The sequence below is a fragment of the Teleopsis dalmanni genome, chromosome X (assembly GCF_002237135.1).
Source record: "Teleopsis dalmanni isolate 2A chromosome X, ASM223713v2, whole genome shotgun sequence".
NCBI lineage: Eukaryota > Metazoa > Arthropoda > Insecta > Diptera > Diopsidae > Teleopsis > Teleopsis dalmanni.
This window is the reverse complement of record NC_051848.1, coordinates 24,278,542-24,302,743: the sequence shown is the minus strand read 5'-3', so window position 1 is coordinate 24,302,743 and position 24,202 is coordinate 24,278,542. Positions and strand designations below refer to the sequence as shown.

Here is a 24,202-nt window from a genome sequence, read left to right as displayed (position 1 = left end):
AGCTTCTTTAAGCGGATCTAAAAAGTATTTGAATATAATTGGGAAAATAAACCAAACCATCTAATATTTATTTTTAAATATTAAATTAAAAAATATAATAGAGATCTCAATCACTATACTAAAAACTAATATTAACCGAAAAAGAGGTATATATCTTTCTCTAAAAACATCATAATGTTCTTACGAAATAATGTCTAATGTCAGACGAGGATAAAATCCTCTGTCCTTTATCTCCCATCTAATCAAGAACAAAATCGGTCAGATCTAAACTGATAAAAAGGTATACACCTTTTTCTTTATAAACGCCATAATGTCTTTACAAAATAAGATCTGCTATAAGACGAGAAAACAAGCCCCAGTGCTTTATCCTCCTTCTAAATCACAGCAAAATCGTTCAGATACAGAGTATGTACATAGACTCCACTCTATAACTTTGCACAGTACCAATGTTGTTTGGTGTAGATATCAGCCTTGTCAGCTTAAGACTACAGTACTCTACAAACACATGTATCAAAAAAAAGCGCCCATAAACGCCCCATTCGAAATTCTAATGAATTTCCGTCGGTGTCGGGATTTTATTTGACTCTTACGATAGACATGCCTACCTCGGGAATATTCCAACCCCTTACTGGCAGGGAGATATAACTTTCTTTTGAAATGACTATACAGCTCATTTTTAGAGTGGCATTTATATTAGAAATAGAGAGTGAGTTAGTTACAACAGACAATGGTAATTCATTGACTGCAACACTCCTAACAGGTGAGATATTTAAATTGTGTAAAAAGTTCTAAATTTTAAGTATACCTTCTGCTCAAAACGTACTCCGATTTTGTAAATAAAACACACAAATTTAAATTTTATTCCAAATTTATTTTATCTTCTTCAAAATATGCTCCTGCTGAAGCGATACATATATGCCAACGCTTAACCCAATCTTCCATACACTTTTCGTAGGCCCGTGCAGTATGGGTTTTAGTTCCTTCAGCGAATTCTCTTTTACCGATTCAATTGACTCAAAACGCACACCACGAAGGGGCAATTTGAGTTTCAGGAACAGGAAAAAGTCCCACGGATCCAGATCTGGCGAATATGGTGCCTGAGCGATACAACAATCGCATACAACAAGAATTTTCCATAGTAAAAATCGCTAAATGCACTTGAGGTAGTCTCACATTAACAGCTGCTGTAAACTAACTAATTGACAGATGGCGCTCAAATTTGTACCATATGTCAAGAAAGGGTTTACCAACATACCAACATAACAAATTTTTGAAAAAGGTCTAAGGAGTAGTTAACAAACAACACAATTCGGATACTTTTTGAGCATAAGGTATCTGTTTGGCAAAATGATATATCACTCAATGAAAGATCAACAAAATTTTAATCCTTGATATATGTAGAAAACTAGATCACGATTATGCAAACACAAGATCTTATAGATATGATTTTTGGATTATTTTAAACATAAAGGTTTATATAATATTATACTATTTATATTTAGTTATATTTATTTAATTCGTACGGGAACAGTTCAAAGAATGATATGGCTTTATGGCTTTAAGCATGAAATTTGTATATTTCAGTATTGACATGTTTTAGGTACATTTACAATATTTGCATAAATAAATCTTAATATAATATATAACACAAATATACTTAATTAAATTAGTTTTTTTTATTTGCCTACTGGATTTTTGTGGATTTTTTTTTTTTTGTAAGACCTGAAAGTATTTGGGATTTTAAAGCAATGTATCTAGTTTTATTTAATTTAACCTATATGTCAGTGTACAAACATTAAATCGTAATCATATTATAGGACAGCGTATCAGATAGGAGCGACATACATTGACATACCCAGTCCAATCCAATCCAATCAGAACAAATCAAATAAAATCAAATCAAGTTAAAAGACGCCAACTTCGTGCCATTTGCTAGTTTAGGGATAAAATACTTTACCATACTTTATCTGCTTACAGAAACTATCTCATTTGTATATGAGAGTATGTTTTTATGTGCTCTGTCGTTTACTTATAAAATCCTAAATTATCTATATGTGTTTGCTTGTAATAAAAATAAAAATAAAAATAAAAATAAAATTAAATAAAATAAAAGCGTTTACATAGGCAAGCTAGAATGAAGGCAGTGTAAGGATACTTGGCTTATTGTTGTAAGTAAACAATATTTTTATATGGCATTTGAATATTTACCACGAGACTTTATGCCACTGAATATGGCATGTACATTGCTATGTGGAACATTATATATATATAAATATATATATATTTGGATAGATAGTGTGTAGAAATGTTCTTATGTTCAGTTCAGTAGTTAAAGTTTATTTTATTGCAGTTGTGGTTTTATGTGGAAGATGTCATATTTGAGTGACGGTTTTGTTTTGTTATTTTTGCTTGACAGCTGCCACTGGATATGGACACACAGCAGTTTCTACTTTGGATATTTCACGACGTATCAAAATGGAATGATTGCCTTACACCAGACCGCTTTTGTTTCAAAAAGAATAAATACGAACGTTTGTAGTTAAATTGTGGTTCAATTAAATATAAATTTTTTTGAAATTAATTCAACAATAATTATAATTGTTTCGTTATTTCGTTAAAAAAAAAACTAATTGAATTTGAAATACAGCTTACCTACGTCATTTTTAAATATTTACAATATTACACCAGAAAAAAAGTAAAACACGTAAATCCTTACTATATGCAAGAATAATGCTGTCGTATCTTATGTATTATGTTCGCCGGATTATTACAATACTTTAACATGACTGAGTATGGATTTGATTATATGTTAAGTATATGTTGGGTTATATTATAACTAATTTATGCCTATTGACCCATTGCACTTTGGTATAAAACTCAAAATGTTTAAATTCATTTGAATTTTTAATTAAAGCTTAAAATACTCTTAACGGAGAAGTGAAGATACATTAGAAAATTAGTTTAAAGTATGATTACTAACAGTAGCATAGTACTATAGAAGCACTTTCTTCAAGTGAATCGGCAAAAAGGTTGATAGTTTCAGGTGGCATCTCGATGAGATTGTTGGATTTTTTGCTTATTACAACCTAATCATGATATCAACACATCGTTGATGTTCTCATCCTATCCATTTTGTTTTCCAATTTTCTAGATGTCCTGCATCAATTTCGAAAGTCAAGTAGTGTTTAAAGACGTTCTACCTGATTATCGCTTCTCTGGGAACACAGAGAAGAAAAATGTTGAACTGATTCACATTTGAACTGAAATAAAAGATTTTAAAGCAGATTGACTATTTGATAGACTATGTATTGATAGCTGAAAATATTTTCTATGTTAAATAAAGGTACTAACAAAATGTTTTGCATCAATTTTTTTTTTAATTTAAAATCCTTCAGTTCTTGATTTCGTACAACACATTTTTAATTTATACCACACATTTGTACTTGCAATAATACTGTAAAATACTGAAGTCTCTTCTTTGATTTTTCAATGGCTTTAGGTTCATTTGGAACTCTTAAATTTAACTCTGCAACACGTTTTTTTTCTCACACAACTAAATCTCTGCCAAATCACCTTCCAAAATGGTGGTTTAAGCAGGTCAAGAAAAACTTATTGGATTCCAAGAGATACGAACTTCGTATCTTCTGTAAACTTGATACAAAAAAATAGATAAACATTTTTACTGTCTAGAGTAAAATGTCTTTTCTTAGATTTCATTCCAAAGAAAGGAATTTTTCAAATATTTCATAAAACGGCGTTTTATTCCAAAGAATGATTCAAAAAAAACCTATGAAAAATCCCTTCTTTTTAAAAGAAAGGTAATTTACGGAAAAATATCTAAAGTGAAAATGTTTATCTATTTATTCATAGTAAGTATTATTATTATTATTAAAACAAGGAATCATGCACTGCGTCCTAAAAGTTATATTGTGCCCCTTACTCGGTTTTGAGTGTTTCTCCAAGTCCAATGTTTTTAATGAAAGACAGTATGATCCATGAAATACCCTCATAGGTGTTTCTTTCGTTTGTGTTTCAGTGCCGCGCACTCCCTAGTTTCTCTCTTTTCTCTATAATATTATGAAAAATTCACCTCTATTTTTAAAGTTATTGCTCCGCAGCGTACGATTGATATAGTATACTTCGAAGCAATGATCTTTTTGGACAAATTCGTTATATGCTGTGTTTTTTGTATTTAAAAACTATATATTCTTTTTCTTAATAATTTTCTCCCGTGAAATAGAAATAGTTTACTTAACCTAAACCTTAATTAAAATAGATAAAAAAGATTTTATTTTTTTGATATACAGTGTTATCGATACTCGTTATTAGATCTGTATGGTTTTTATATGGATTTATACTGCTGCTACACTTAAACGAGCCGTACAAAAAAATTTACGGAGACTGATGTGGAGTGTAACTGTTTTTTAGCGTGATCGCCTTAAATGATAACGGGTAATCATCGAATAAAAATCAGATAGCTTACTGAAGCTGTTAGTGTTTGCTTTTATCGTATTAGGATTGCATTGACTTAATCAAGTTTCTCTTATCCCACAATATGGGTTAAATATTATTTGCATTTTTTGATTTTGGACTAAAAACGGAAAAAATTAGGAATTTATAATATAATCTTCATACGATTTAACTTAAATAATCTAGACATTTTTAATACAGTGTAGTTTTGTAGCATAGAAATATTGTATATGCGAATTTATCTCACAAAACCTCGCAATATTGTTGTTTCATACGTTATTTTAAAAATAAGCGGTTGTTTTTTTGTGATTTGCTTACAAAAGAAAGGGCCTAATAAAGCACATTTACATTCATAAAAAGTTTAAGAAAAAAAACAAATGTAAGTACTCTTAATTATTATTGTACTATATTATACCTAATTAGCTACTTAATATATAATATTATTTAACTTATTATACTTCATTAAATTACAAATTTTCATAATTTTATTTATTTTCAAATATGTTTAACATATTTTGCATAATTTTCAATAGAAATTGTTGTGGCTTTTACTTTTCAAAAGAGCATTAAACATAAAGTCCTTATTTTGTGGTGCTTGTTTCAGACTGACCTTTTGTGGAAAAGGCTAACACTGACATGGCAAGTTAACACCGACAGAGGACACCTTAAATGTGCAAATTTCGTTGCTGCTATTTCCTTTGATGTGAACAAAAGGATTTCAAGAATTAAAAAAGTAGCAACGCTCTGTAAAAATGTTTAATTCAACACCTACGGGCAACACCTTTTCGACATTAAGGTTCTCACATAACAAGCATGAAATTATAAGTACCACATGATGCACATATCCTTTGTGTCCTTTCGCTCTTCGGCTATATGGCTATATGGAGGTTTTTCTAGCTGTTTACATCATCTCTTATATTACAACCAAAATAAATAATAATAAAAATAAAAATAAAAAATAAAAAATAAAATAAAGAAAGTGAAATTCATAGAGAATTTAAATATCGCAACACAACATGCACAATAGCTTTTCGAATAAATTAAAATTTTATGAAAACTTTCCTATCCTTCACTTGGACTTGGAAAGAATTACCTGGACATGGAGTTTGATATTTTGATTACCTTTTACTCTTTACCTATAAAACTCATTAATAACTTTTTTTATATTTTTTTTTACATATTTTTGTTTTGTTAATTAATTATTTTTTTCTTATTTATTTTGTTTTTGCATATTTTTTATGATATATATTTGTATTGTATAACTCTTGGAAGCCATCTTGTTGGCGTTCTTGTTTCGATGATTCAAGTGGAATTTTCGTATTTATAGATTAAAGGCGAACATGGTCACAAATATTTTTATTTGGCTTACTACAAAGTTTTTACGATATCAAAGAATTTGCAATAAGTTTTGTATTGCTAAAAATATTACACACACACTAAGGACTACTAAAGTCCATAGAATCCTTGCAAAGACTTTTTATTGAACGAGAATTGAAAATGTCAAAGGTCGTTTTATGGAAACAAAACACAGTATTTGCTTGTGGAAAAGATCTTTGTTGAAAGGGCTTTGAAAATTGGAAATTATTGCGGATATAGGGTACGAACTTTACAGTTAACATTAGTTAGCTTATGAACACAATTTTTTTTATGACATATTAGGTTTAGTAGAAACAATTCTATTATTTTCCTAATCGATGGCTGTAGTTATCTGTATCCCACGTTACAAAAGTCCGATAAATAGGTAAATAGTGGCCAAGACAGAATTGACGACCAGAAACTATCGCTATGTGTGTGGTGGGATTGGCAGGGATTCATCTACTATAAACTGCTTCCCTACGGCAAAATTCTTAATTCGGAACTGTCTAAACAATTGAACCGTCTGAAGGGACCAATTTGCCAGAAACGACCAGTTTTGGGCAAAGGAACTGTGTTCTATCAGGACAATGCCAAACCACACACATCGATAATGACTCACTCCTGGAGCTTCATTTTAAATTTAATTCTTTTTATAATTCTTATATACATTTTATTGAAAAGAGTAAAAATTTAGATTTAAGATTAAGTTTAATTATTTATAAATATTTTATTAAAATATATTGTATAACAAATACTTAATTTTATTATTTACAAAAGTTTTATTTAAAATGTAATTATTTTTTAAATTATTAAAAAGTAAATTTAAGAGTTATTTTGATTTATTGTAAATATTTTATTAGAATTTAAAATAAACATTTAATTTTGTTATTTAAAAATTTTCATTTTAAATTAAATTATTTTTGAAAATTTTGTTCCAGTTTTTAATAAAAAGGGTAAACATTTAGATATAATAATTATTTTGATTGATTATAAATATTCAATTAAAAATTTTTACTAAGTATTTCCTTTTTTGTTTATAAAATTTTTGAATTATTTTGATTTTTTAGAATTTCAAATAACTTTTTAATAATTAAAAATTTTTTAAATATTAGATTATTTATAATTTTATTAATACTTAATTTTATTATTTATAAAATTTTTATTTTCAAATTTTATTAAATATTATATAAATTTCTATTAAAAGGCATAAGAACTTAACTTTAGAAATTATTTAATTTGGTTATAAATATTTTTTAAAATATTTATTTATAATAAATTAATAATTGTATATTTATGAAATTTTATTTTAAATATTTTCATAAATTTTTATTTAAATGGTTTATTTTATTTAAATTTTTAAAAATAAAAATATAAATAAAGAATTTATAATAAATAACAAAAATATTATATTTTTTTATTTAAGAAGTTTTATTTTAAATTTAATAATTTTTATTATTATTATTTTTATTATTAAATTTTATTTAAATTATTATTAAAAATATAAAAATTTAGGTTTACGAATTTTTTTATAACAAATATTAAATTTATTATTTAGAAAATGTTTATATATATATATATTTTTTTATAGATTTTATATAAATTTTTTAACGAAAGAGGTAAAAATTTGGATTGAAATATAATTTCGATTACTTATAAATATTTAATTAAATAATAAATTTAATTATATTATATAAAAAAATGTTATTTTAATTATTTTAAAAAGTTTATGCATATTTTTATATAATATAAAATGTCTTGAGTCTGCAAAATAAAGACTTGAAAGACAAAAAATGCTGCTATAGATTAAATTAATGCGAAATGGGAGAGAGAACTCAAGATCACACCTTAAGATGCATTCCAACAGCACTTTTGTAACTGGTAACTACGATGGCATTACATAGTACGATAACATAGTATTAAATAGGAGATTTATTTAAAATCTTCATAATCTTCAGTTTATTCCATAAATTTTGCAAATTAAATAAATATTTTTTAAAAAATGTCACGTTTGTGTTTGAACACACCCCAATACAGGATTTGCACTAATTTTCACTATGTTATATGTATATTTTTGTATTATTTATGTACTTTTTTTTAAATCATTTTACTTACAAAATTAAAATAAGATTTGTTAGCTACCGTTACTGAAGCCTTAAGCTATATGTTATATATATATTGATAGATTAACATAACTAATGTCTCCACAAAAAGTTTAATTTTAAAACAAATACTCTAGCAATAAAAAACTTAGTTAAAAATAAATTATTTATTTAAATAATGTATAGGTGATTTGTGCTTTAGTCCTAATATAGCATAAGTGTCTTTGCGGGTTAACATTTCTTAAAAATTGACATATGTTAAAAAGTTAGGACAACAAATATCAAATACAGCTTTAGGTCAGATCAATGGATTAATAAACGTGACTCATGTTAAATTTAGTTTTATTAATTATTTATTAATTTATCTTTTACAATTCTATTAATATAAACATTATTAATATTAGTTGTTATCAGACGAAAAACGTTTTATTTTTTTGGATTTATAGCACTGTCAAGTAGACTTATGGCAAGTCTTTGTAAATCAAGTTAATCAACCTGAAGTGTAATACATTATTCAAAACATTTTTATTGATTTCTCTGGGATACCATAAACGTGAAATAATGTAATTTTACCAAATTCAACAAAAAATAATTTACTTAATTATGATGGATTAGAAAACTATAACGGGCCGCACAACTGTTAACCGCATTCCACATGAGACCCGTGGACCATGCGTTGAACAACCCTGGTCTATAGACATTTTCAGAGTAATATGAAGTTAAATTTTTTTTTGTTATAACTCACTATTGTTCAATCCTTCCTAAATAAAGTACATGTAATTTTCATAAAATTTCAAGAAAATCTCTATTATGAAAACCTCATAACTGTTGTCTGACTTACCATGAAACTTAAAATATTTTCCACTAAAATCATGAAGATAACATTTACTATTATTGAAAAGTGTTTTTGTTGTTTGTATAATTATTTTTCAAAGCTGTAGCTGTAAGAAAGGGGAAACTTGTACCACCATTCGCAAATGTCTAAAAGTATTTTATTGTTTTTCTTTATTTATGAATGCTTTTCAGTTTTATTGTTTCGACAACGTGGCAAGGCTGATTAAAATGTACGATTTCAGACCCCATAAGATTGTTTTGGTGAACTTTAGATGAAGGATGCTGAAGGCATAAAAATATTATGACCATTGTAGTGATTTTGTGGTTCTGACGTTTTTATGAACAATTTTCCCTTCTCTCTTGCAATTTATACGCACAAAGCACAGTTTCCATAGATAAATAAAACAATAATAAGTGGACGTCTTAACTTAAAACTTTTGCCAGACAATATAAACAATTATGATTTGATTTGTTTTTGTTTTTTTTATTTAATATTCATATTAGTTTAATTTTTACATTATATGATAAAACACATTTATTTAATATATATTGAAATAATACATTTAATACAATATATTTATTATGTTATTTCCATATATTTATTTTGTAAATGTTGCTAAATAAAATAAAAATCAAGTCACTTTAAGTCACTTAAAATTGCACATCTTCCGAAAAAACAATCATATAAATTGTTTTAATTTTCAAATTGAACTCTTTTCTTACTCTGCCTTCTTTCTCTGCCCTTCTGTTATGAATATTTAATTTTAATTGTCTTTTATATACATATATGCATATATAGTATATAATATTTATTATAAGAACTTTTTTTTGTATAGTCATTTTTAAGCGAAAACAATTTGTGCTTCAGTCTATTTACCATTTCTATCAAAATTTATGCAAAATGAATTATTTGGAACTGGTCTATACACAAAAAGTCGGCACATACTCCGGTTCTAGAAATTCGTCCTTTACTTTGTACCTTTTTCAACCCAAAAAAAAAAATCTTTCTTACACGCAAATTATCCTTTTTGTGTTCTTGTGTTCTTGCTTGATTTCGTTATACTTGGTTAAGGTTCAGGCTTTTCCTATGCACAAAAATTGAAACTTAAACCAATTTCTAGAGTCAAAAGTACATTTTTATAATTATATTTTTTTATTTAAAAAAAAAAACATTTTACTAAAGGAAAAATTTCAAGCTTTTTATACACTCATATATATATATATATATTTCTATAAATTTTCATCATGTTTATATATCGTGAACTTTGTATGTTAACAATATGTTGTTTCTATCTCAATTTTATTACAATTTTGGCTTTTTGTTGTTTTTTGTTACTTTTTTGCATTATTTTTTACAAATAATCATTTTTTTTTTCGCTTTTGTTTCGCTTTCAATATATTTTTGTTAATTTCCTTTCTGGGAATAAATAATTTGGCTTTCTTTACAATATTTTATCTTGTTCTTGTAATTTCGTTAACAACCTGTTAGATAAGTTTTGACCTCTTTTACCTAAAATCTAACATATAAAACTCTAGTAAATCTTATTAAAAATACATTTTTTTTATTGTATTTTTTAAAAATTATTGTTATAAGCTTTAAATTAGATTTTACACTTTTTTACTCTTTTTTATTTATTATTTTTACCATTAAAAGGATAAAGGACTTTATTTAAATATGATCATAATTAAGTTAATTAATAACACAAAGAACAATCATTCTAAGTTGATGAACGAACAGTATAAACAAACACACTTATGTTTATACAACACACTTATAATTTATTGTATATGAGGAACTGACACTGGCAACACTGGCAATTTGTAGTGTGAATACCTTCAAAGCTGCCTTTTGAAATGTAAACGTAATTAACAATTTACCACGCCAGCTCTTATGATGATATCACAAAAAAATTCAATTAATTGACTAAGAACAAAATTTTTAAATTAATAATTAAAAAAAAATTCTTGGTTAAAGACGCTGTAAGAAAATTTGCACAAGTAACAGCTATCATTAGCTTCAACTATGAGTTTAACACTATCTCTAGAAACCTCCCATCAAATATTTCGCTTTATTATAAAATCGATCTACACATAAACCATTTTATGTAGAGTGCCATGGGCTCGTCATAACCCAAATTGTTGTTGTGTTCAATGCAAATTATTAAATTGAGAGTGAGAGTAGAAACAATATGTCGGTTTAAATTTGGTCATGAGAGATGAAGCTATCAATGCCTCGTCACTTAGGCAAAGCAATATTATTCAGCAATAAATGTCAACATTTGTGTTATTTAGAAGAAAATTATTACAATTTCTTTGACACTCTGCATAACATACATTTTCGTCAAAGCCCAAAATATACAATTTTGACGAGCCCATGACACTCTACATAACATGACACCCAAACAAAATGAAAAATATTATGTTCAGATAATATTCATTTTTTGCATAACTTTTTTCACCTCTAGCCAAATGTAACAGTATGCCCATTTTACAGGGGATACCTTTCAACGGAATCAACGAAGATTTAAATCACTAAACTCAACCACGTACAAATGAATAAAAATCAGTAGCTAAAAACTTTTAATAGGTCCATGTTATGTAGAATGTCACGGGCACGTCAAAATTGACTCTTTCGGGCTATGATGCCAAATAAGTTTTTCATATTTCTACTATTTCATATTTTTACTATTACTTTCGTACTTTTTGATTATGCCTAAATTTTAAAGGAAATATATACATACATACAAAACGGTTTTGACTACGTGATGAGTTACACAAAGTCTCGGCTCTCATCACCGACAACAATTTTAATTTTGACGTGCCCATAACACTCTACATAACATGAGCCATAATGTTCATATAATTAACTTCTAATACATATAATCTTTAGTTGGTTTCGGTGAAGATCCAACAAGGGGGTGTGTGCACAACTTTATAGCCAAACACACCAAACTAAATAAATACTATTGGGAAGTATAATCATTTTGATTATAGAAGTATAAATATGGAATTAAATATTAAAGATATATTGTATTTATATATTGTATATATATCTATATATCTATATACTGTATTTGTATCTATATTGTATAGATAAACTACATGAGCTTGAACCAAGCATGTCGACCACAATTAAAAATGACTTTAAATGTAGGTCTCAGTAATTGAAACCGACTAAAAACTTTTGTACAGTATGTTTTTACTTATAAAATAAACAAGATTTATTAAAAAATGTATATAAAACCTAATTGTTATTTATAAATTATTACTTTTTATATTTAAACACAATTAATCAATCTATATATATATATAGTGAACACAAAATAATTTGAGTGATATCATTTAACTAACAAAGTAAATTTAATAGATCATATATTTTTTTTCTCTGGAACTTGAAAAAAATTTAATAAAAAATTTTATTGAATGGAAAAATACTTCTGCTTTCTGAAACTATTATTTAAAGTTATTTAGTTCATATATTGTTATAAACTTAGATAAAACCAATTATATTCAAAAAAAATCTATTTAAATTTTTCATCTTACAATCAACATCATCTTAAGTTTAAGGGTATATATTATAGATTTCTTAGCACAAGTTCCGCAAAATGTCTCTATTCAAATATACGCTTTATTCATTGCAATATGGGTTAAATGGACGCCTTTGATTAATTCGAAATTGTCCGAATTCTTTTTTGGCATGTTAAAAAAATTACTATGACTTATCTCACAATAAAAAGTTTTGCTACCTACCGACTTTTTTGTGACAGAAGACAATAACTAAGAAATTTATCTTCATTAAATCGTATGCAATAAAATTTATTCTATAAACACATTTACTATAATCTTTTCTCTAAATGTAATTATTTTGCAAAAATTTTAATAGCGTCTTCCCTGTACTTCTTTCAGCTATACTTCTGCATAACTGAAGTCCCACGCACTTTTTTTATAAATTATCTAATAAACTGCACAAAGATATGCTAAGCGTTACTTATTTATACAATATATAATATAAATAAAATGTACTTATTATATTTATGTATGTAAAACATATTCCCGTATACTTCGGTTCCAAGAATTTAGGTACTACTGGAATTAGAACTAACACTTTTCAATGAATTATTTGAGGAAGTCTTTCGCAACAATTCATTTGTATTATTTGCAGCTGCTTTCAATGTCGGTGTTGGAGAACTATTGTTAGTGTTGTGACGACAGGGCTGTGGTGAAGTTGGATTGGATAATCCCGACTCATGTATAGGTGATAAAGTCGGCGAGCGTGTTCGCAAGAAATGTTTGCGCCGTTGACGTCGATAGACATTATTTATTATAGGGAAACGCTGTGTTGCTGACAGCGTTGTTGTATCATTGCTGGACGGATGTGATGCAAATCCCAACGTCTGCGCAAGTTCTTCTAAGTCGGTAGGATTTGGTATTTTGCGACGAGTTGGTGGTGGTAAAGCTGGTGGCAAGGTAATACCAACAGGTGTGGTATATGTCATTGACATGTCATCTCTAATTACGGATGTGGGCAAAATTGTTTCTACAGTATTTGGTTGTGTGGAACCTGGTGTTGTAATACTGCTGGTATCGCTATATGTGCTCGGATCGCTGCTGCGTTCTGATGCGGTAGTCGTTGATGATGGTGGTTGTGGGGAACTGCTATCATAATAGTTTTGTTGCAAGTTTTCCTTATATGGTTGTAGAAACTTTTGTTCTTGCTGTTGTTGTTGGTACTGTTGATAAAACCAATTGTTAGCATTGTTTTGCACTTGCAATGGGCGGATTTGATTTTGTTTTATTTGTTCGCCATTCGCATTGACGGTATTAAGATTTCGACAACGTGGCCGACGATAACGATTTAACATACGCATCATATGACGTAGTCTAGGTACAGGCCACGTGCGTGAGTTGCGGTTACGACTTTGTGTTTTCAGATTGGCACTGCGTGGAGAAGTGGCCAACGGTGCTACACCAGCCCCAGAGCCAGTGGCACTATTATGTACTGTTTTAATGAAATGCACTGGAATTTCGGTGGCATTAATTTTCTTGTCAGCACCCGCAGCTAAGTCATGCTGATGTCGCATTGCTAAAGCGGCTATAATGTCATTGGGCACATCAGGACTGTCAGGTACGTTAGAGCAACAATTCCATTTCCTGCGCCAACGTTGATGCTTCGAAATAGCCTTCATACAGCATCGCTGATGGTCTGCTCCAATATTATTTGCAGCAGCTGTTGATGTTTTAGTTGACATTAAATTTTTGCTTAACTGCGTTTTAGTTGGTAAGCGCTGTCCACCAATCGTACTTGTACTGGTTGCGCTGATACTGTTCCTTTTAGCTACAATTGGACTACGTATGCGGAATGTACAAAAAGTGCATTGTTCAGTAAATTGCATATAAGAACGCCGAGCGCTCAGACTTGCAGCTGCTGCCTCAAAATCGGTCACTAAACTGGATTTTGTAGTGGTTGCACTAACTTTCCGCTGTGCAGTAGCAGCCGCGAATGTGGAGCAACAGTGAAACGTCTTAAAATCAGCTGCATCGTTATGTGCAAGTGATTGTTGATCAATAAGATTGTCTCTGCCACCAAGTTGTGGTATAGTCATGGCAGGACTAGTTGCACCCTCCTCTAGAAGCGAACACATGTAATAAGTCTTCAAGGCAGTTTGATGATATTCCCTAGAATTGGCACAGCAATGTAGTTTAGCAGTATGATTTTCATCATCGTCGCTGTCTACGTTTAATTTACGGGACTCGAAAAAACGCAAATCCTTTGCATTTATAGAATTTGGATGTCTTAAAGTGGAACAGAAGTAAATTTGGCCGCAATCTTTAGTCTTTTTGGACGGACTCTTTGAGAAGTGCTGTTCATCAGACTTTGGCAGAGTGGAGAGCAAGTTTTTAGCTTTCGCCTCTTGAGCTTGTCGATGATTACGTATGTATTCATAAGTTGTAAGTCCCAAGAATGAAATATATATATGAAAAAAGCATAGATGTAGTAACAAACCAGCAGTGATCGCAGCCAGCAAGCCGAGCAAACCTATTAGCACTAAGAAGATGGTGTCGTTTACACCTATGCCAGCAATGGTTGTTATTGTAGAGTTATTACTTATTGCAATTGTCCTACCAGCTGTTGTATTCACAGCAGAGAGGTTGACAAATATACTCTCATTGACAGCATCAGTAGCTAGTGAAGAAATATTATCGTACAAAGCAGTTGCTGTAGCATTTGTACCTTCAAAATCATCTTCCAGTAGCAAGGTGCTAACATTCACACTGCTATTAGCAAAGTAATCTAAACCGAATGAGGCATTTGCAGTTTTGAAGGAGTCGGTAGCATTATTGTTAAGCACAAATGCCACTGTTTCACTAGAACTATTCGTTGTTGCTAATGTAGTCGTTGACGTTGAAATTGTTGAGGTTGAATGGGTGAACCAAAAATTCAACCATTCCGGCTGCACAAAATACAAAGCGATTTGTGCAATCACTGCCGTAACAATGACCAAAGTCGCGATCACTGCACTCACGACACACATTAGAAATGCCACATAATTACGGGATCCGATACAATGATTTAACCATTTGCAATGATGATCGAACTTACCGACACATTTATTACAGACGGAACAGTGTTTGGTGCGCTGCGAGGATGTGCGTATGTTACACAAGTGACAACGGCCGTTTTCAATAACATGTGTGTGCTTATTACGATCAAACTCAGGCACAATGCGATCGTTGCGATGTATGCGACGTAACTCGCGATCAGCTGGATCGATAAGCAATGCAGCTAGGTGTGAGGCGACGTGCACAATGTATAAGCCAGAGATCAGACCATATAATGGTCCTTGAATTTCAGAGCTGAACGATGGTATAAGTAACCAAAACGAAGCAAAGCCGAACAATATTAAAACCAGCCAGCCAAACACTTGTAGCGGATGCAATGGTAACTGTAGCCCATTCAAACGTCTACCTCTACGATGATGCACATCAGCGATATTATCCTGAAATGAAAGCCATTGTGAAATGCTGCAAAACTCAAAACGGTGTGATTGTTCGGTCGTTACATTGTTAATATTGCACGTAGTAGTAGGTGTGGCTGATGGAGAAGTAGCTGTAGTTGGTGCAATAATGCTTTTACTTAGGAATCGTACAAACTTCGTACTGGAAGTATTGTTAGCTGTAGTCTGTTCGAATATAGTCTGGTCATTAAGTTCGCTTTTTGATGTTTTTAATGCTTCTACGGTATCAGCTGAACTAATTATATTGTTGCACTCGTTCAAATTTGTAGTGCTTATGGTGATAATATTATCACAACCGTTTTGTACGGTATTCTGCGGCGGCTTTAAAGATCCGTTAGTGGGGTTTGTTTGTATTTGCTCTGGGAGCATTTTTCAACAGCATTTGTATTATTTACTAAAACAGGATAAAATAATTTATAAAAACTTTTTTTAAGTTGTATGCAGGCGATCTTCTCAGTTAGTTGTAGTCGCGTTAGTGTTTGCAATTTTTGTTGGATTTGATGAAACGAGTGGTTAGAAAAGTCGTAGTAGTAATATATGAAATAAGTGATACATGTGAACTTAGACTGGACTTCAAACATTACAGCAATACTTAAAGCAAGCTTTTGATCAATTAAATGCTAGTTGCAGTAAATAAAAGTTTATTGTTTTTTTTTTCTTTTTTTTTTTTGTTATTACTATTTAAATTAATTGTTTATTGAAATACTTTTTTATGCCATAGTTTATAAGAAATATTAGTAAATTCACATTTATATATTTATATTATTCACTAGTTTATTAGCACGAATAAATTTTTTTTATTTTTTTTTTGTTAAGTTTCTTATTCATAATATTCTTATATTTAAATATTTAAGTTTATGCAATTAATTAGCTTCTTCAAAATTTTCAGTTAGCTACTAAGTTGATGTCCTTTTTCAGTAGACAAAGTATAAACTATTATTTCTACCGGTTGCGTATACGGAAAGTTCTCGTTCTCTTCAACGTGTCCACGTTCACTTGAAATCTTTCGTAACACTTACAAGCGCTGAAGTGGCGACGGCAGGAAGGGAGTGCCTACAAGCAATGCAACAACACTGACTGTGCCTTTGTAGCCAGCTTGTCTGTTGGCTATAAAGTACAAGCTATTGTCTTTGAGGGTTTTTGGGTCGCTTAAGCTGCTGCTTATATAGACACAAACGTAAACTCTGCCATTCACTACTCAGCCATGCAAATTGGTCAAGGTTGTTTGTTGCAAGATTTAGTCCTTTTCTGCTGTGCTGAAGGCTTGATAAATAATGCACAAATAATGTTCAGCACAAATTATTTGTAATAGAATTAGTTTTTTTCTTTTTTTTTATTTAAAAATATTCTTACTTAATGATTATAAAGTGTGTGTAATAAGATTAGCTGTTATTAGCATATAATTTTGGTTGGATTTAACAATATACTTTTCTAGTATAGTATAGAGTGTTTATATAACACATTCGTTCATTTACGGTGCTTCGCATAGGAAAAAGGATATCTTTTGTTGTCACACTTTGACGCAATTATAACTTTTTTTTTGTTTATGCTCCTGCTGAGTGTACTTTGGCAAAGTGTTCATTGTCGTTCTCGCTTTCGTTGTCGTTGTCAAGCAATAAAAACATAATAAATTGACATTCAATAGCAACAATTACAACATAATTTAAACAGGCTACACACTACACACTACACTCTACACACTACACACTACACTTTAACAAGGGGCGAGCATTAGTTGTGTGTCCTTTTGCCTTGTTTATATCCTTTAACAATTGTACATTGTTTCACATAAAACCACGCGTTTCATACATTTTTCTATGTGCTTTTCGTATTGTATTTTATTTTATTTTATTTTATTTTTTTCATTTATTTGTTTTTTATTTATTTTTTGTGTTGTTTTTTGTTTGAATTTTGTACTTTCATTGAAATTCACATGACTCGCACAGGGGTTGTTTATATTTCATTCACTTGTCAAACGCTGGTGTGGGTGTGTTTCGGGGTAACTAATGACTGCAATTGTATTATCCTTTAACTATGAAACTTCCACCGAAACGGTTTTACACTAAAAGTTGTATGCTATGCACACTTAGATTTTTAATTTTTGTTGTTGGTACATTTTATTAGTATATAAATTTAAATAATATATTTTATAATATATTTTATTAATACTAAAACATTCAATTAATTTATTTTAAAATATTTAATGTTTTACATCATTCCTCAATATAAATAATCATTTATTTTTATAAGCCTTTAAACCTCCGTCTATTAACCGATTCATTTGAAACTCGCACCGCTACTGTTGTTCAAATTTCACTGAAAGTCGCTGGTAGGCATTTCTAACTGATGAATTTGATTGAAATGAAATTGAATATGCAAAAGCTCCACCACAAAGCTTTCATTTTCAACTTGCTCTCTACATTCTCTTCACTCTTCACTCTTCACTCTCAAATCTATGATGAAAGTTTCTATTATTGCACTATTGCAGTAGCAGTAGCAGAACAATTCAAGCTTTCTCTATACACACACACACACACACGAAATGAAATGTGCAAATTCAAATCATCAAATCAAGCTTATATGAGTTTGAACGCACACACACATACAGACATGCTAACACGTAAAAGCGCATACTATTCACATAAATTTATTGCTGGCAAACAGAACAGATTTCTACTAAATATGAGCACAAGCCGGCAAAATGTGTTGCATGCAACTTTATTTACGATTGAATCGGTTGTATTTTGGTTACTGAATGTGTCGTGTTGTTTGTTAATATGTTAGTAAACATAAAGAGCGGTAGCGGCATTCAAATTAAAATTTTGCTAGACCTTAGCTATAGATATATTAATAAACATAATGTTTTTTAAAGAGGTTTTTTCGAAACAATAGTGAACTACAACAACAAAAATGTATTTTATATTATTTTAATGAATTGAATTTTTGGCTGACCATACAGCCGTTTCGAGTATTACCAAATAATCATCATCAGTGGTGTTGAAATTATTAGTAGTCTTATATTTAATTATACTTAAATAATTTTTTAAGACTGCAAGCACCAGGAATTGAAGTCGTGCCCTGCCAAATGTGAAGCTCAGAATCAGCGCACCTTAACCAACTGTTCCAAAACCGTACTTGACATTTTTCAGGAGTTTTTTTAATTTGCTATGAAAGTTTTATTAACAAATTTACTTGCTGTGTTTATATTAGAACGAAATCAAAAACCGAAAAAGAATAGAATAATAGAATTTAGAATAGAATAATTTAATTTATTAATTATATTTTATTTATTTTTTTTTTTAGTTTAAATTTCAATACTATTCTGTTTGTGTTGAAATTATTAGTAGTCTTATATTTAATTATACTTAAATAATTTTTTTAAGACTGCAAATACCAGGAATTGAAGTCGTGCCCTGCCAAATTTGAGACTCGAAGTCAGTGTTCATTAGGCAACTGACCCATACTTGCCTTGTATGTTCTCACTTTTTTCTGGAGTTTTGTTAATTTGCTGTGTTGTTCATTGTGGTCGTATGAGTGTCAGCGATTATTAATGTCGGCAAAATGAGGTAACGACTTTGGATATAAATTAAAAAAATTGAAGATCTAATGACGAAGTTTGTGTTCACCGAATAAAATTGCACAATATTATTAAAAACCTCAAATGACATTTATTTGGTTACCCATGAAAAAGTATTTAGCAAGATGAGTATTATATTTATACACTATATACATTTTAAATAGATATAATATTTATAATGTGCTATATATTTGCACTGCATCAAATATATAGCACTCAAAGAGAACTACTACGTTGCAAAATAAATATACTTTTAGTAAACAATTATTTTACATATTTTAATTTATTATTATTATTTAATCTAACAAATCAAGTATTATTAGCATAGATATGTATGCTTACATATAAAAAATTATTTAGTTGTGTATTTAATGAAACATCAAGCAAATCATCAGAATTAGTCTTGCTAAACAAAAAGCAGTCGTCGTGAGAACGATCAGAAAACATAACACAGCTCATATATTCAATCTTTGATTATATGATTAATTCGGATGAAAACCACATTAAGAAGCTTTTTATGATGAGAATGTACCAACATACATTAAGACCGAAAAGTTTTCGGAAATTCTCATTTAAAATTCGCGCGCTGTATATTTTTCGATATTTTAAGTTTATGTAGTTTGGCAGCACTGTCCTTAATTACTATGCCAAAAATGAGCGCGATCTGTCAGACAGTTCGTTTACGGCAGCTGTTGAAACCAGTTCACCTCAGTAGGGCGTTGCGAAAAAAACAATGGAAAAAAATATTGAACAAAGAGTTTGCATCAAATTTTGTGTTTCGAACGAAATTTCGTGTGCAGAATCGTTGCGAATGCTACAAAAGGCTTATGGGGAATCAGTTTTATCGAAAACTCAAGTTTATGAGTGGTACAAAGCCTTCCAGGACGGTCGTACGACCGTCGAAGACATTTCGCAACGCACTACTGAGGTGAACTGGTTTCAACAGCTGCCGTAAACGAACTGTCTGACAGATCGAGCTCATTTTTGGCATAGTAATTAAGGACAGTGCTGCCAAACTACATAAACTTAAAATATCGAAAAATATACAGCGCGCGAATTTTAAATGAGAATTTCCGAAAACTTTTCAGTCTTAATGTACAATCAATTGTAAGCATCTTACGAACCTCATTTTGTAAATACTTCCAAGCTGGAACAGTCATTGATTTATCAGTTGATAACAATGACTTGAAATACTACCACAAGAAATGCTTTGACGTAGGTTAATCACAAGACTAAAAGTCCGGCTAGAGTTCTATTTCTGAAAATATTATAGTCATTGAAAACTTACTGCAATAACTTGTTGCTGTTGATAGTTGTCTTTTAGATATTATTGAAGACTTCGCTTTTACTCTTTCAGACTCTTTTATATTGCTTTAAGTAAAAATATTTTTGTTTTTTTGGTAATAATCTTACCAATACCGTAGGACTATATGCTCCTTATAATGTAAGGATGTTCTGATAAAAAGAGATGATTGTCACACCATAAGACTAATATGACGCATATATGGCAAAATTCAATTAGTACCAGTCAGCTACTTTAATTAAAGTAGAACCAACTCAGTACTACGATATCGCTGCTAACATATTTCTATGTATACAGGAAGCATACAATTAAACGTAGTCTACCTGTAATAACTCTTCTTCTGCGGATTCTGCAGTACTACGATATCGCTGCTAACATATTTCTATGTATACAGGAAGCATACAATTAGACGTAGTCTACCTGTAATAACTTTTGTTATTGGCTTGTGATTCTGCAGATGAAAAGGAATTTTTACCTTATCTAATGTGTGAGTGACTAGCATTCGCTGATAGAAGAGTCAAAATCCTTGCATCCTGGCAAATCCTGGCAGAACTGTCATCCTTTGAAAATTAAGGTACATGGCCAGGGTTATCAACTTGTCAGGTAGGGTAGTCGTGTATTCTTAAAGCAACACTGTTCGTACAAAAGATGTACGAGACTTCTACCTTTAAGTTGGTTTTTCAGGTTTAGCGTACGAACGGTGAGTCATTTATGGGATCACAGCGGGTCATTATTTTTGGTAAAGTAAGCTTTGGAGCCCAAGACACACGTTGCAACATGTCCTAATATGATAATAAATACTTTAAATTAGTATAAGCAATTAAACTGGAGATCATTGCAATATTTGTAATTGTATTTACAATGTATTTTACGACGATCACGAATTAAAATACAGTTCTATATATTGAACAAATCTTGTTGCAGGCTTTGCATTCAAATTGTCAATGGATTGGTTATGAATTAAAATATCATATATGTTATCAATGTTACTCTTTGCAAATAACACAGTTGAAGTAACTTTGATTCTGAGTAGTATATAAACAAGGTCATGACGCACCACAATTTGTCGCACACATGGGCGTGGGACATAATTCTGTTATTATTTCCTTTGCAAATAACTTAAAATTGTTCTACACTGCCTTGGGTCAGCGAATGTACGGCAGCGACTCAACACTTCAAGAGTTCTCTGTCTTAAAGATCATGATCAATTATAATACCTACAATTAAACAGTATTTTAAGCTACGCCAAAGATTCTAAGCTAACCTACCCTAACCTAACCCTAAAATGTATGATGATAACTACAAGTTTTTTATCTCATATTATCTTTTTTAAATATCATACAGTCAAAATTCCATAACTCGTAGTACCATTTTGTAAAATAAAGGTTCGACTTATGGAAATTACTTTATGGGTGTGTCGCGTATAGCAAAGCTGCCGACTCTACTATACAAAAGCTACAAGCCGCTCAAGTCAGGCTCTCCGAAGACTCTTCAAAGTGCCTTGATACAACCGCACAAACGACATGCTAAGAGACAGAGCCCTGAAGTTATATGCGAAAATTGACAGGCTATCCTACTTACCACTATCTAATCTTAGAGTAATCAGTCTCTCTGATTTGCTCTTTAAACCGTGTTGCACTCTATTTGGTTGGAGTTATAGAAAATTTTGTAATTATATTTAATTTACTCTTTAAGCCGTGTTGCACTCTATTTGGTTGGAGTCATAGAAAATTCGAGTTATAGAAGTTCGAGTAATGGAAGTTTGACTATATATTAAAAACTATCAACAGTTGTGCTATATTTACTGCAGTTTTATTTATATAAAACAACAAAAATATAAATCAAATATGCTTATTATACGCACTGTGGCATAAGAATTTCGATGTTGCATTAAATTTAATTAAAAATTTTTGATAATAATCCTCACTAAGTAAAATGTTGAATACAGATTAGCATAGAATTAAAATAGACAATTATGCAGAAAAACGAAAGAGTTAAGCGCACAAAATAAAAAAAAATAAGATAAAGAGAAAAATTGGCAAAGATTCGCAAGAGCTAAAATCTCTATCTCATCCAAGAGCCAAGACTGTAGGCATAGAATTAATTAAGCGACACTAACACACAACAGAACCTACAGAAATCTGTGGAAAATGTGTTCCAAATTAAAATAAACGAACATCGTTAACAGCACATTCAGCGTTGTTGGCAAACAACTTAAATAATTAATTTGTTACAAATTTTATACGCACATCCTTACAATACTAGGAGAAAGCCAGCAAAACACTTAATCATACAGTTTTGCAGTAGCACAAGTTTTACGGCTGACTCACTTCCCTCCTCCACCCACATACTTACCAACTAACCGAATCGCTTACTCCCATGGATACTCGTTAAATTACTACCTTACTACTTACAACACTTTTACACCATAGAGTTGTGCCAGATTTTTATGTTCCTTATTTATAGTCAAGGGGCATCATTTATTTATGTCACCCACATGGTTAAATCGAATGTGGGAGATGCATAAATGTTGCGGCTAAAGTATTTCAAGAAATTGTTGAGGCTGTGCCATTATCAATAGCACCGCATCGCATCGCATCCCATCGCTTCGCACATCTTAACATCACTCAAACTTTCTTTCAATGTTCAACCAATCTACATACACAACATATACGAGTAGTATGTAAGGGAATGACTTTCCAGTACTTGTGTTTACTTTGTGCTTTGCTCGGAAATCATAATCGCACTCATGCTCCATGACGCTGTACATAGCTGTGAGTGGTGGAGTACACAGTCACGTGTCTGAAAGTGCTCTTTAACACTGCTGCTTCCCTATCAATGTAAGTACCAACAACAACAACAACGACGACGACGAGTACATCTACGTAGTCATAAAAAATTGTGTGAAAACTAAAGTTCTTGACGCCTCACTTCAGTTATAAATGGTTTTGGTATATTAAAACACACCGGAGGGGGTTGTCTTTGTTAATGTCTGACAAAATTTGAGACTACCAACTTAAACGATTGAAATTGAAAACACGTATTTACTATGACGGAATAAAGAAGAAGCGACAAGTGAAAAAGTAACAAAAACTTTGATGCCTGGCAGGATCAAAATTTAAATTTCTTGATTTTGGGTTAAACTTCACTACAATCCAAACCTTTAGAACTGATAATAATAAGATATTTGTATGAAGAAAAATAAGAAGAAGGTGAAGAAGAAAATGAATAAGAAGAGGAAGAAGAAGAAGAGGAAGAAGAAGAAAAAGAGGAAGAAGAAGAAGAAGAAGAAGAGGAAGAAGAAGAAAAAGCAAAAGAAAAGGAATAAAAAGAAAAATAAGAAGAAGAAAAACAAGAAAAAAAGACGAAGAAAAAGAAAAAATCAGAGAAGAAAAAGAAAAAAAAAGAAGAAAAAAAAAAGAAGAAAAAGAAAAAGAGGAAGAATGAAAAGAAGAAAAAGAAAAATAAGAAGAAGAAAAAGAAAAATAAGAAGAAAAAGAAAAATAAGAAGAAGAAAAAGAAAAAAGAGGAAGCAGAAGAAGAAAAA

The 24,202-nt window shown here is 30.4% G+C and overlaps 2 protein-coding genes across 2 annotated transcripts in view; both read right to left on the bottom strand.

The window, feature by feature from the left end:
* LOC119687395 (tRNA-dihydrouridine(16/17) synthase [NAD(P)(+)]-like) overlaps window positions 1–24,202 on the bottom strand; it is a 105,719-nt gene that overhangs the window by 68,208 nt on the left and 13,309 nt on the right. The window lies entirely within an intron of this gene.
* Window positions 12,307–16,424, bottom strand: LOC119687394. Its single transcript, XM_038101686.1, has one exon. It carries the CDS (start codon window positions 16,142–16,144, stop codon window positions 12,836–12,838), a length of 3,309 nt encoding a protein of 1,102 aa, XP_037957614.1. The 5' UTR covers window positions 16,145–16,424; the 3' UTR covers window positions 12,307–12,835.

Excerpts from the sequence above, each read along its gene's own strand:
- LOC119687394 (XM_038101686.1), bottom strand. The coding sequence starts at position 16,144 with ATGCTCCCAGAGCAAATACAAACAAACCCCACTAACGGATCTTTAAAG.